Source organism: Dromaius novaehollandiae, chromosome 35, assembly GCF_036370855.1.
Source record: "Dromaius novaehollandiae isolate bDroNov1 chromosome 35, bDroNov1.hap1, whole genome shotgun sequence".
Taxonomy (NCBI): Eukaryota; Metazoa; Chordata; class Aves; order Casuariiformes; family Dromaiidae; genus Dromaius; species Dromaius novaehollandiae.
In genome coordinates, this window is record NC_088134.1 from 166,779 (window position 1) to 179,733 (window position 12,955).

At 63.9% G+C, this 12,955-nt stretch overlaps 2 protein-coding genes across 3 annotated transcripts; both read left to right on the top strand.

The window, feature by feature from the left end:
• Window positions 1–1,077: 1,077 nt before the first annotated feature.
• On the top strand, window positions 1,078–4,575 carry SPDYC (speedy/RINGO cell cycle regulator family member C). 2 transcript variants are annotated; one of them, XM_064503288.1, is made up of 7 exons: window positions 1,078–1,209; window positions 2,206–2,464; window positions 2,580–2,638; window positions 2,934–3,019; window positions 3,091–3,262; window positions 3,721–4,012; window positions 4,274–4,451. In XM_064503288.1, the coding sequence occupies exons 2-7, from the start codon at window positions 2,263–2,265 to the stop codon at window positions 4,333–4,335; spliced, it is 873 nt and encodes a 290-aa protein (XP_064359358.1). In that variant the 5' UTR covers window positions 1,078–1,209; window positions 2,206–2,262; the 3' UTR covers window positions 4,336–4,451. The 2 variants fall into 2 exon arrangements, with proteins under 2 accessions (XP_064359358.1, XP_064359357.1); XM_064503287.1 differs by having other exon boundaries at window positions 3,091–4,012; window positions 4,274–4,575.
• A 640-nt stretch (window positions 4,576–5,215) lies between these two features.
• Window positions 5,216–12,693, top strand: CAPN1 (calpain 1). Its single transcript, XM_064503286.1, has 22 exons — window positions 5,216–5,305; window positions 6,896–7,505; window positions 8,483–8,552; window positions 8,669–8,787; window positions 8,918–9,051; window positions 9,133–9,301; window positions 9,387–9,470; window positions 9,554–9,639; window positions 9,760–9,834; window positions 9,922–10,082; window positions 10,186–10,358; window positions 10,441–10,452; window positions 10,558–10,769; window positions 10,852–10,891; window positions 10,973–11,038; window positions 11,123–11,180; window positions 11,255–11,319; window positions 11,392–11,460; window positions 11,546–11,624; window positions 11,723–11,839; window positions 12,102–12,160; window positions 12,244–12,693. The coding sequence occupies exons 2-22, from the start codon at window positions 7,239–7,241 to the stop codon at window positions 12,268–12,270; spliced, it is 2,142 nt and encodes a 713-aa protein (XP_064359356.1). The 5' UTR covers window positions 5,216–5,305; window positions 6,896–7,238; the 3' UTR covers window positions 12,271–12,693.
• The last annotated feature ends 262 nt before the right edge of the window (window positions 12,694–12,955 follow it).

A 12,955-nucleotide genomic window follows, 5' to 3' on the forward strand; every position in this document is an offset into this window, starting at 1 on the left:
CACGGGTTGGGAGGAAATCCTTTCTGCTACCCTGTCTTAGCAAACCCAGCCCAGAGGGTTGCAATAACTGTGCTGAAGCGCCCCGAGGTGTGGAGGGAGGAGTATGGTGTGAAACCTCTTCCTTCCTTAGCATCGCTGTGGGGTTGTGAGGGTGCGACTTGGCCCCTTTCACGTGGCGTCAAGCCTCCGAGGCCGGCGAAACCTCTTTGAGCAAGTGGAAACCCCCCCCACCACACAAAGCAGCAAAAATAGGTGCTTGTTTTTAAAACCGAGGCAGCTCAGGGCTGTAAACCAGCTGGGCAAGGAAAACCTGCCTCCCGCAGCGCCCGTGCCTTCCCTGGCAGGTAGAAATACCCTCCGTGCACAGCGAAGACCCACGTGGTTTTTCATCTCAGGGTTAATTCCCTCCTTAACCAAAATCTACCTTTCCCTGTGTTGGCACGGCATGAATTTGCCCCGAATCTTTCCCTAAAATCTTGTGGGAGCCGAGGGAGCTGGTTTGCTCCGAGTTGGGCACTGGGAAAAGTAAGAAAAGGGAACAAGGAAGGGGGAGACTAATCTTTTAGTCCTCTCAGATTACTGCTGTGTTTTATCTGGCTGCTACAGGTGCTTTTATCTACGCAGCGATGAGGTATTTTCTAGCTTCTCTTGAAAATAACTGTGTTCTGTTGAATCCAAGTTGATTCGTTGCCTTGATTTTCCCTCTTTTACACCGGGACGAGAGCCGCTCCGACCGCTTTTCTTGACCCATCCGACTGCAGGTCTAAAGCAAAACCCTGCGGCTCCCTCAGGGGCTGCATTTCCCTCGGTTTTTCCTCGCGTTGGGATCAGATAAACCGGCTGCTGGGGGGGAGGGATCGTTTTGGGGATCGCTTGGCCGCCTCCGTGCAAACGACGCTTCTCCCGAGCTCCGCAATCGGGAGCGGGAGAGACGCCGGGCTCCGACCCGCCGTGAGGAGGTGGGATTTCCAAGCGAGGAGCTCTTCCTGCAACAAACAGGTCTCTTGGCCATTGTGGCTTTAATTATTTTAGTGAGCAGCTTTCAATTAGCTTCAGGTGCTCGTTAAAAAACGCAGCGGCGGCGTCTCGCTGAACGCACGCGTCTCCCTCCTGCAAGGTCCCGGCTCTAGCGAGCAGGTGCCTTCTCGTCGCCTCTCCTGCCGCGGCTGCTTAAAAACACAGAAAAGCTCCCCGAATCGCTAACTAGAGGTGAGCAAAACCGCCGTTTTGTCCGGACGACGCTGGCTTTAAATGGGGGAGAGCATTGCCTGAGCGGCCGAGAGCAGCGAGGGAGCGTTTTGGATGGGGAAGAGCAAATTAAGCACCATAAAACCTCTTGGAAAGCCTTGCTTTAAAAAAAACCCAATAAATAAACATGTTCTCTCGGCCCCGGCGAGGCTGAGGGTGTTTATTGAAGCGGCACGTTTGTTTTGGGACTAGAAGAGGATATTTTTGTGGCGTTCTTGTGGGGAACAGGAATGAGTTAAGATTGAGGTTTGTGGAAATGCTTTTTTTTGGTCTTAGCACCTAGTTCTTGTCCTAAAATAACTGCTTAAAATAGCAGCGGTGTGGGATATTAAACAGCAGCGGAGCGCTTCGATAGGAGGGAGAAAACCGGGTCAGCAGTGATTTCCCCGCGGCTCCGCAGCGAGTCGGCCTCGCTTCCCCGGACAGGTCGCCCTCGCTGTCCCACGAAGCGGGTCGAAGCCACCCGGTGTGTCTGGGGCTGCTAAAAATGGAGCAAAAACCTTAAATTTGCGCTCGGCGGGGGAAAGGGGGCTGCTCTGAGCGGCAGTGACTGCGAAGGGCTGGCAGAGGAGCCACGATCCCCTCGCTTCCGCGGGACATGTTTATTTTTCCGTCTCACGGAGCTGATCGTGGATAACTCGAGCTCTCGGCGCTGTGATAAGTGGCTTGTCTCTTCCCGGTGCTCCAAAAGCCTCTAAAAATGGAACCTTTCTGGTAAAACAAGTGCTTAAAAACCTCGATTTTGTGCTTGGGTCTAAAATACTCCTCCGGGTTTCACCTTTTTCCTCGCCTAGCTCGTTTGGCGTCGATGCTTAGCCTGATTTAGGGGGAATTTGGAGCTTTTCGGGGGAAAGATCCGTTTCCCCTTTCAGAGGTGGTTGGGGAGAAGGGGGTATTGCCCCGATCCCGCCCCGGGGAGCTGCTCACCATCCTGCCGTCCCCTTTTGTCCCTCGCAGGACAGCGCTGAGCTTCCTCCTCTTCTTCTTCCTCCTCCTCCTCCGCCCGTCGTGGCGATGAAGCACACCCAGAGCGTCTCCTGTCCCCCCTCCGCGGTGAAGCCGGGCGCCGGGAGGCCCCCCCACGGCGGTGCCCAGGGGGCCGGAGCGGGCGGCCGGCCGCTGCTCCCCGAGAGAGAGCCCTCCCCGGCACCGGTGCCCCCCCGGCCGCCCCCCCGCCTCCACCGGGAGGAGCGGGAAGCCTTCTTCGGCCTCCTGGGTAAGAGCTGTCCCCCCCCCCCCCAGCCTGAAACCCACCCCCGGTACCCTAAAAACCGGGGGGCCGCTCCCTGGCAGCCCCCCCCCGACCCCTTTGCCTCCCCCGTCTCTTGCAGAGGACGACGTGATACAGGAGTTCCTGTCCATGGACGTGTGCTACCGGATTTCGGATAAGGTGGGTGCCGGGCTCCCCGAATTCCCACCCCCGCCGCCCCCCGTTTTGGGGGGAAAAAAACCCATTGTCCCGTTTGCTCCGTTCCTGTAAACTCTCAATTTCGAGGGAGCACGAGCGGCACTGCCTCGCGCGCTCCTGTGGTGACGTTCCTCCACCGCTTGCGCCATTTTTATTCCTTTTTCCTGCTTTTCCCCCCAGATCAGCCCCCCTTCCGCACCGGTTTTCCCTTTTTCCCTGTTTTCCCCCCCCAGTTTAGCCCCCGTTCCGCTAAAACCGCCGGATGGTTCTTCCGTAGTATCTTCTGGCGATGGTGCTGACGTACTTCCAGCGCGCCGGGCTGCCCACCAGCGAGTACACCAGGATGAACCTCTTCGCCGCCCTGTGAGTGCACAACCGCTCGTTACCGCGCTCGTTACCGCGGCGGGAGCTAACGAGGCCTCTCACCGCCGCAGGTACCTCGCTAACGACATGGAGGAGGATGAGGAGGAGCACAAGTACGAGATCTTCCCCTGGGCCCTGGGCGCCGGCTGGCGACAGCTCTTCCCCCGCTTCCTCAAGCTGCGCGACGGCTTCTGGGCGCGCATGAGCTACCGGGCGGCCGTCAGCCGCCACTGCTGCGACGAGGTCAGCCGCCGCGCGGAGCCGCACGGAAAGTCCCGAGGGGAGGAAATTCCCCATCGGAATTACTTTGAGACCCCAAAATATAACGATAACCGTGTGCAAGGTGCGGCTCTGCCTGCGCGGCCGGAATCCGGGTCGCGGCCGGTGGCAAATCCATGTTTTCTCGGCTGGAAGTCAGCGCCTGCTCATCAAGCTCTGCCGCTTTCTGCCTCAAACGGCGATTTCCCGGCTCAGGCCCAAAATTCCCCGAATCCGGTGGTGAATCCGGACATAAATCCAGAGGAGAAAGCAGTGAAAAGAGGGGCGATCCTGGCGCCTCCGGCTTTGAGCCGCGGGATCCCTTCGGCCGTGGGCGGATCCCTTCGGCCGCCACCGGCTGCACTTCCCCCGGGAGCCCTTAGCGCCGTTCCGGTGACGAAACCCACGGATTTGGGGAATTTTCTCTTTTTTTTTCGCCGCAGATCATGGCCAAGGAGCCGTCGCACTGGGCCTGGCTGCGGGAGCGGCCCCCCCACCACAGCGGGGCCACCAGGAGCTACGCCAAGGACGACAGGGACTTCCTGCCCCGCGGCCCCGGCGTCACCCCCCCCAGCTGCCCCCTCTGCGCCGGCCGGCTCCCCGCTGAGGAAGAGGAGGAGGAAGAGGAGGAGGAGGAAGACGAGGGTGCCGCGCCGGCCGCCCCGCCGCCCGCCGACCTGCTCATCCTCCCGCCCAGCGTCGCCCTGCGCCCCGTGGCCGCCTACCGCCTGCGGGGTGAGTAGGGCCGCGGCCCCCTCGTTACGCCCGGGCTAATTAACGGCATGCCGGGCCCGGACGGGGCTTTGCCCACGTGGCGCGCTCCAAATTTAGTCCTTTTCAACCCAAAAATCGCCTCCGAATGGGGCAGAATTGGTTTTACCTCTCGTTTTAGGGCCCCTTCGTCCCTCCCTGCCGACGTTTCCCTGCTGTTTTACCACAGCGCGTGGTAAATGTTGCCCGAAACCGCCCGGTTTCAGCTCGGTTTTGTCTCCGCAGCGCCGCGGGAGCCGGAGGCCACGCGCCGGGGCGCCGTCCTGGCCTGGCCTTCCGTGGGATGACGCCGGAGCGATGCCGGAGCCGCCGCCGGAGCCGGATCCGCCTGGTCCTGCTCCTCGGAGACCTGCCTTGGTCTCGCTTCTCTCCGAGCACTTTACGGACTCGCCCCGCTCGCGTGAACGGGCAACGCAAAGCGTCGCAACGTAATTATTCCGGTGCCGCGTGTGTGGAAAAGGGGGGGGGAAAGAACGGATTTGCACGGAAACCACTGGACAACACTAATAAAAACCTCCGGGAAAAGCGCCCAGCTCGGCTCCTGTCCCCGCCACCGCGCTCGGACTTGGGCCAAGCACCGGGGGGTCATGACCCCCCAAAAAAGCACGGTGGGGGAGCTAAACGTCGGATTTGTGGCGCAATCGCTCCTTTTTCCCGCTCCGCAGCCCGGTTTCCCGCGTCCCTCCGGACCGGCGCAGGAGGAGGCCGGATCCGGCGGCTCCGGCTGCCCCTCTGTAACCGCCGCGGCTTTATTCCTTTCCCTTCTCCCTCCAGGGCGGATGCGAGCGGCGGGACGAGCCGGCACCGCGCCCAGGTAGGGACCGGCCTCGCCGAGCCCCCGCGCGCGGCGGGAAGCGGCACCCGAATCCCGCTCCGTGCCCGGATCCGCCCTGCGGCAGCGGGGGGAAAACCGGGAAAGGCTGTTGCAATGCGGAGAAATCCCGCCGCAGCCGGAGGAGGGAGCGGGGAGCCGCCCCGGCACGGCCGTAGCCCCCCTCGGCGCCGCGCTGGGCCCCCCCTCGCCCACAAACGTCCCCTCGGGGCGGTTTGATCCGAACTTTTCCCCTTCCGCTGGTTTTATCCGAACTTTTCCCCTTCCGCTGGTTTTATCCGAACTTTTCCCCTTCCGCCGGCTCCGAGGGAGGAGTTGGGCAGGGAGGAGTCTGCGGCGGGGGGGGGGGTTACGCGCCAGCCGCGCCTTCCTGCTCCAGGAAAGAGTTTTTTGCCCAAACGCGGTGCGGCACGGAGCCCGGAGAGGTACGTCCAACTGTCCGTGCGTCCGGCTGTGCGTCCGGCTGTGCGTCCGGCTGTCTCTCCGTCCCCCGTGCCGGGTGGGAAGCGCTGCCGGAGCGGGGCTGCTGCTTCCCCTCCTGCCAACTTGGTGCCAGTTCTGCCTGGCTGCTCTTACGCAACCGCCCGTGCGGCCGGGGGGGACCCAAAAACCCCCTTTTCCGGCCCCTTTTCCCCCATTCCGACCCCCCCCAGCCGCAGGACCCCCCCTCCACGAACACCCCCCGCCGCGGGTTTGTCCCACCCCTGCTCGTGGCCGCCCAGGGACTGAAAAGCCACAAAACGGAGGTTTTTCCCCTCAAGACGCTGCGTTTCGCTCTTCCTGCCATGCTCGTTGTTATTATTATTAATAATTATTATTAATTATTATTTTTTGCTTGCGCTAGGGCCGAGCCGGGGGGGGGGAAGCTCGTGCAGAGGCGCCTGCTCCGCCGCACCTGCCCCTGCCAGATCCGGCCCCCGAGCGGGACCCGAGAGCTGCTGGTTTTAACCGTTTCTCCCCTTTCTGCCCCCAAACGGAGCCCCCGCGCCCCCTCCCCGCTCGCGATTCACGTCTCCGTGTGTGGGAAAAGGGGATTTTCCTGACATTTTCCCCAAACTCGGCGGGAAGCCGGGGCGCTTGCAGGCCCTGTGTGGAGGTGGCTCGTTAACGGGGCAGTGCAAACTCGCTAACGAGGAAACGCAGCGGGGCGTCGCGGGTGCCCCGGAGGGCTCCCCCCTCCCTCGGAGGCCGCTTTTTGGGGCAATTTCGGGCCTCTTTGGGATCGGCCACTGCCTCAGACACCCCATGGGGTTTTGACTAGGCTGTTTCGGATGGGGCCTGTGTTGGGGTCACCCCCCCCTTGCACCCCTCTAATTAATTAGCACCTAATTAAGCCTCTGGGGGGGGTGGAGTCCAGGTGTGCCCGCGGCTCTAATGGAGCGGAGGGGAAACGGGGTGACTCAGCCCTGCTCCGACTGGTGGGACCTGTTCCCGGGCGGCTCCGGCCGCTGTTTTGGGGTCTTTTCCCCCTGTTCTGACGGGATTCGGGTCCTGGGCAGCCCCGGCTGCCGTTTTGGGGTCTTTTCCCCCCGTTCCAACGGGATTCGGGTCCCCACTGTGCCCCCCCGGCGCCTCGTGGGGTCAAACGAGCCCCTTTCTGGGTGAGGAGCAGCTGCAGCCCGGCCCCGCGGCCTTTCTCCTCCGGGCTCGGCGTTCCGGCATGCCGGAATCACCCCGAGGAGGGGGCGTTATCCGGGGTTCTCCCTCGAGCGTGCCGCGAGGTCGCCGTCGACTCGTGAACCGGGGCTGCCGGGGGCCCCAAACAGACCCAGATCCTCCCAAACTGTCCCGAAATGCTCAGTTTCGATTATTCCCTTGGGTTTTGCTTCTTCCCTCCATTTTCCAGGCGGGAGAGCCCGTCACGCTGTAACGCGTCGTGTTGACGCTGTTTCACCCTGAATGCGGCCGCGGGGGGGTCCGGTGACCCCGAACAGCCCCAAATCCTCCCAAACTGTCCCCAAATCCCCTGGTTTCCCTTCTTCCCTCAGTTGCACTTCTTTCCCCCTGTTTTCCAGGCGGGAGAGAGCGGCTGGAGGTTGCGGGAGAGCCTGTCGCGCCGTGACGCCTCGTGGTGATGCCATTTCACCCCGAGCGCTGCCTTGGGGGGGCCCCAGTGACCCCAAACAGCCCCAGATTGTCCCTGAACTGTTCCCAAATCCCCCATTTTCCCTCTTTCCCCCTGTTTTCCAGGCGGGAGAGAGCGGCTGGAGGCGGCGGGAGAGCGGCCGGCGGTGGCGGGAGAGCCCGTCGCGCCGTGACGCCTCGCGGTGACGCCGTTTCACCCCGAGCGCCGCCGCGGGGGGCCCCGGTGACCCCGAAGAGCCCCGGCTCGTCGTGCCCCCCTCTCCGCGCGCGGCGATGGCGGAGGAGCCGGTGGTGCCGGTGTACTGCACGGGCGTCTCGGCGCAGGTGCAGCGGCAGCGCGCCAGGGAGCTGGGGCTGGGGCGGCACGAGAACGCCGTGCGCTACCTGGGCCAGGACTTCGAGGCGCTGCGCGGCGCCTGCCTGCGCGCCGGCTCCCTCTTCCGCGACGACGCCTTCCCGCCGCACGCCGCCTCCCTCGGCTTCCGCGAGCTGGGGCCCGGCTCCGCCAAGACCCGCGGCGTCCAGTGGAAGAGGCCCTCGGTGAGCGCCGCGGTTACGGGGAGGTTGGGGCCGGTTTGGGGCTCCCGGTTGCGGGTGATAATGATAATTCGGAGGATGGCACGGGGGTTTTGGTGATTTCGGCGAGATTAGGGCGAGTTTGGGGGTCCCGGTCGCGGATAATAATGGTAATTCAGAGGATGGCACAGGGATTTTGGTGATCCCAGTAAGTTTGGGGTTCCCGGTCACGGATAATAATAATTTAGAGGATGGTACGGGGGGTTTTGGTGATTCTGATGAGTTTGGGGCTCCCAGTTTTGGTGAATAATAACAACTTTGAGGACAACGCGGGGGGTTTTGGTGATTCAGGCAAGTTTGGGGTGAGTTTGGGGCTCTTGGTTGCAGATAATGATTTTGAGGACGGTGCAGGGGGTTTTGGTGATTCCAGCAAGATTAGGGCGAGTTTGGGGCTCTTAGTTGCAGATAATAATGATGTTGAGAACAGTGCAGGGGGTTTTGGTGATTCCAGCAAGATTAGGGCAAGTTTGGGGCTCTCAGTCATGGAGGGGTGATAATTCAGAGAACCGTGCTGGGCTTTTGGTGATTCTGGCGATTTTGGGGCTCCCAGTTTTGGTGGATAATAGCAACTTTGAGGACGGCGTTGGGGTTTTGGTGATTCTGGTGAGATGAGGGCGAGTTTGGGGCTCCTGGTCGCGGATGATAACAACTCTGCGGCGGGTGGTGGCGATTCCGGCGGGATCAGGGCGCGTTCGCCGCTCCCGGTCGCGGGTGACAGCGGCAGCCGGGAGGACGCGGCGCCGGGGGCGTTGGCGGGGCCCCGGGGCCGATAAGGGCTCCGCGGTCGTTACCCGGGCGCCGCCGGGCCCAAACTCCGCCTTCCGGCCTCGTAAAGGCGGCCTCGTAAAACCCCGCCCGGGGCGGCGGCAAACGCGCGGCGGGGGGGCCCCGGCGCCCCGGTTAACCACCCCCCCCCGCCATCGCCGGGGGCCTCCCCGCAGGAGCTGTGTCCGCAGCCGCAGTTCATCGTGGACGGCGCCACCCGCACCGACATCTGCCAGGGAGCGCTGGGTAGGGCGGCGGCTTCCCACCCCGTTTCTGGGCTGTTTTGGTGCCATTTCCGGGATGTTTTGGGGCCGTTTTGGTGCCGTTTCGGCGCGGGGTCGCTCACCGCCCGCTCGCCGCAGGCGACTGCTGGCTGCTGGCCGCCATCGCCTCGCTGACGCTCAACGACGCCATCCTGCACCGCGTGGTGCCGCACGGGCAGAGCTTCCAGCACGGCTACGCCGGCATCTTCCACTTCCAGGTGAGCCGAGGGCCGGAGCGGCTCCGGAACGGCTCCGGAACGGTGCCGGGGTGGGGAGGGGGGCGAGGCGGCGCCGGCGCTCCGGCTGCTTCCCGGTGCCGAGGCTCCGGCGGCCGCTCTGCGCCGGCAGATCTGGCAGTTCGGCGAGTGGCTGGACGTGGTGGTGGACGACTACCTGCCCACCAAGGACGGCAAGCTGCTCTTCGTGCACTCGGCCGAGGGCGCCGAGTTCTGGAGCGCGCTGCTGGAGAAGGCCTACGCCAAGTGAGCCCCCGCGCTGTGCCGTGCCGCGTTTTCCGGGTGAAAACCCGCCGAATCCGGGCCAAACGGCGCCGCCTCCGGCAGGGTGAACGGCTGCTACGAGGCGCTCTCGGGCGGCAGCACCTCGGAGGGCTTCGAGGACTTCACCGGCGGCGTCACCGAGTGGTACGACCTGCGCAAGCCCCCCGGCGACCTCTTCCACATCATCCTCAAGGCCCTGGAGCGCGGCTCGCTGCTCGGCTGCTCCATCGACGTGAGTCCCGGAGCGCCGCGGATTCCCCTCGGGAACGAGGCCGGCGCCGACAGCCGTCCGCCTCCAACGCGGCCTCGTCTCCTAGATAACGAGCGCCTTCGACATGGAGGCGGTGACCTTCAAGAAGCTGGTGAAGGGCCACGCGTACTCGGTGACGGGGGCCAAGCAGGTGAGGGCGGATTTTGGGGGAAAACCCCCCGTTTTTGGGGGAGGGACCGGCCGGGCGCCGCGTCCCACGGTGGCGTCCCGCAGATCAGCTACCGCGGCCAAGCGCTGGACCTCATCCGCATGCGCAACCCCTGGGGAGAGGTGGAGTGGACCGGGCCCTGGAGCGACAAGTAAGCGCCGCCGCTGCGGGGGCTTCGTTAGGGGCCCTAATTAAACGAGCGGCCCGGGGAGCTTCGTTAGGGGCTGTAATTAAACGGGTGGCGCCGGCTGAGCCCGCGGTGCCGCCGCAGCTCGTCCGAGTGGAACGCGGTGGAGCCGGCACTGAGGCAGCAGCTGGTGGTGAAGATGGAGGACGGCGAGTTCTGGTAAGTGCCGGAAAACGGGGAAAGGGGGGAAAAAAAAACCCTTTAGAGGCGACGGAAACGCCCGCGGCTGAGCTGCCGCTCCCGCAGGATGTCCTTCCGGGATTTCCTGCGGGAATTCACCCGCCTGGAGATCTGCAACCTCACCCCGGACGCCCTCAAGTCCCGCAAGTTCCGCAAGTGGAACACGAAGCTCTACGACGGCACGTGGCGGCGCGGCAGCACCGCCGGCGGCTGCCGCAACTACCCCGGTAGGGCCGGGCGCCCCGGAAGGGTCCGGAAAGCCCTCCGTGGCCTCTCGTTTTAAAACCGCGCCACGGATCGAACCGTTTCCGTTCTTTCTTTCCCCCCCAGCCACGTTCTGGATAAACCCCCAGTTCAAAATCCGCCTGGAGGAGGCGGACGACGAGGACGACTCCGGGCGCGAGCCGGGCTGCAGCTTCCTGCTGGCGCTGATGCAGAAGCACCGCCGCAGGGAGCGCCGCTACGGCAAGGACATGGAGACCATCGGCTTCGCCGTCTACGAGGTGACGGCCGCGGCGGGGGGCACCGGGGGGGGGGCCCCCCGCGGCGACCACCCCCTCACCGCTCGCCCCCTTCTCCCCGCAGGTGCCCCCCGAGGTGGGTACGCCGCCGGCGCGGCCCGAGAGGTGACGAGCGAAGCGTTGCGGGCTCGGCGGCACCGCTTTTGTGGGTTTTTTCCCCCGTTTTTACCGTTTTTGGCAGCACGTGGGGAAGGCGGGCGTGCACCTGAAGCGGGACTTCTTCCTGGCGAACGCGTCGCGCGCCCGCTCGGAGCAGTTCATCAACCTGCGCGAGGTGAGCACCCGCTTCCGGCTGCCGCCCGGCGAGTACGTCGTGGTGCCCTCCACCTTCGAGCCCAACCGCGAGGGCGACTTCGTGCTCCGCGTCTTCTCCGAGAAGAGCGCCGGCACCCAGTAAGTGGCCGCTCGTTAGCGCCCGCCTTAACGACCCGGCGGCCCCTTCCGTCCCTCTCCCATCCGTCTTGTCGCTCCGCAGGGAAATGGATGACGAGATCCAGGCCAGGTTGCCGGACGAGGTGAGCTCTGCGGGGCCTGCTCCCGATTTCCGCTCCCGCCGTGCTGGAGCCCGCTCCCGATTCCGCTCCTTTTCCCCCCAGAAAGTGCTCTCTGAGAGCGAGATCGACGACAGCTTCAAGCAGCTCTTCAAGCAGCTGGCGGGGCCGGTGAGAGCCATGGCGGGGGGAGCAGCCGCCTGCCGAGGCCAGGTGGGATTTGGGGGAAAACACCGGGATTTTCCTCTTTTCCAGGACATGGAGATCAGCGTCAAGGAGCTGCAGACCATCCTCAACAGGATCATAGGAAAACGTGAGGGTGGCGGCGGGGTTTTCGGGGCGGGGGGCCCGGGGGGGGGCCGCTAACGCCCCGCTTTCCGCCCGCAGACAAAGACCTGCGGACCAAGGGCTTCAGCGTGGAGTCGTGCCGCAGCATGGTCAACCTCATGGACGTATCCTTGGCCTGGGGGGGCCGGCGGGGGGGGCCGGGGGGGCCGCCGGCGTCTTCCTTAACCCGCCCGCAGAAAGACGGGAACGGGAAGCTGGGGCTGGTGGAGTTCAACGTGCTCTGGAACCGCATCCGGAATTACCTGGTGGGTGCGGCGGCGGCGGGAGGCGGGCGGCGCTCCGGGACGCTCCCGCTCCTCACCCCGGCCCCTCCGCGCTCTCCCGCTCCAGGCCGTTTTCCGCAAGTTCGACCTGGACAAGTCCGGGAGCATGAGCGCCTACGAGATGCGCATGGCGCTGGAGGCGGCAGGTAACGCTCGCCCCCCTCTCCGCCTCGCCTGCCCTCCGCGGCGGGAGCCGGCTCCGCCGGGAGCCTCCCGCCTCCGCCGCTGTCTCGCCCGGCGCCAGGCTTCAAGCTGAACAAGAAGCTGCACGAGCTGATCATCACCCGCTACGCGGAGCCCGACCTGGCCATCGACTTCGACAACTTCGTCTGCTGCCTCATGCGCCTGGAGACCATGTTCCGTGAGCGGCGTTTCCCCTCTTCCTTCTCGGGGCTGGCTTTTTCCCTCTTTTCCCTCTTTTCCCTCTTTTCTGGGGCTTTTTCCCTCTTTTCCCCCTTTTTCAGGGCTGGCTTTTTCCCTCTTTTCCCCCTTTCTCGGGGCTCTTTTTTCAAAGAGGGAACGAGCGGTCTCCGCATTTGGGGCAGGGGAGATGTCCCCCAAGGCCACTGTTTTTTTTTTTTAATTAAAATAAATAACGTTGATTGTTTCCCCCGTTGCTCCAGGGTTTTTCCAAGCGCTGGACGGGGATAAGGACGGCGTCGTCACTTTTGACCTGCTGAAGGTACCGTCCGGCTGCCGCTCGCAGGGCCCGGAGCCGCGACGAAGCCGCGCTCACCTTCGCTCCCCTCCTCTGCCTCCCCGCAGTGGCTGCAGCTCACCATGTTCGCTTGACGCGGAGCCCGCGCCGCCCCAGCCGCCAAGTGCCTTCGCCGGGGGAGCCTCTCCTCCGGCCCCCGCGCCTCGCCTCGCTTCGGACCCGCGGAGAACGGCCTCGCTTCCCGCCTCGCCGCTGCCTGCCTTTCGGGATCGACGGTGGTGGAGGAGCCGGCGAGCGGAGCCCCGGAGGGCTCAACGCGCCCGACGCCCCCGCCGTCCTCGGTGCCTTCCCCCCGCTTCGGTTTTGGGTCGCTTCCCCGGCCAAGTCCTCCTGCTCCCGGCTTTTCCGGGGGTGAGCACGCTTGGCCCCCGCCAAGATCAGGGATACCCCCCGCGCCCCTCTCCTGGGAACAGTTTTGTCTTGTTTTTTTACTGTATAAGTTTGTTTTAATGGTGGGAGGAAAAAAAAAAACAAACGAAAAAACGTTATTAAAAGTGCTGCTTTCGTGGTGGTCCTTCCCCCTCCCTCTGCAGGGAGCCATTTTCCTGCCTCCCTCTGAGGAGGAGATGCACTTTTAACACCCCTGTGCAAAAAAATATATATTTTATATATTAAAAATGTATATAATATATATATTTTTTCATCATTGGTTGAATCCTCCATCCCCTGGTGTTGTCCCCCCCTTCCCCGGGGCCGGGGGTCCCCCTGGCCCGGCCATGTCCCCCCTCCCTGGGGCCGGGCTCCCCCTCAGGCTCCGGC

Coding starts and splice junctions, on each gene's coding strand:
- SPDYC (XM_064503287.1), top strand. CDS start 2,263: ATGAAGCACACCCAGAGCGTCTCCTGTCCCCCCTCCGCGGTGAAGCCG. Junction 3,020..3,090: donor ATGAACCTCTTCGCCGCCCT/GTGAGTGCACAA, acceptor TCACCGCCGCAG/GTACCTCGCTAACGACATGG. Junction 4,013..4,273: donor GGCCGCCTACCGCCTGCGGG/GTGAGTAGGGCC, acceptor TTGTCTCCGCAG/CGCCGCGGGAGCCGGAGGCC.
- CAPN1 (XM_064503286.1), top strand. CDS start 7,239: ATGGCGGAGGAGCCGGTGGTGCCGGTGTACTGCACGGGCGTCTCGGCG. Junction 8,788..8,917: donor CCGGCATCTTCCACTTCCAG/GTGAGCCGAGGG, acceptor CTGCGCCGGCAG/ATCTGGCAGTTCGGCGAGTG. Junction 11,625..11,722: donor CATGGCGCTGGAGGCGGCAG/GTAACGCTCGCC, acceptor GCCCGGCGCCAG/GCTTCAAGCTGAACAAGAAG.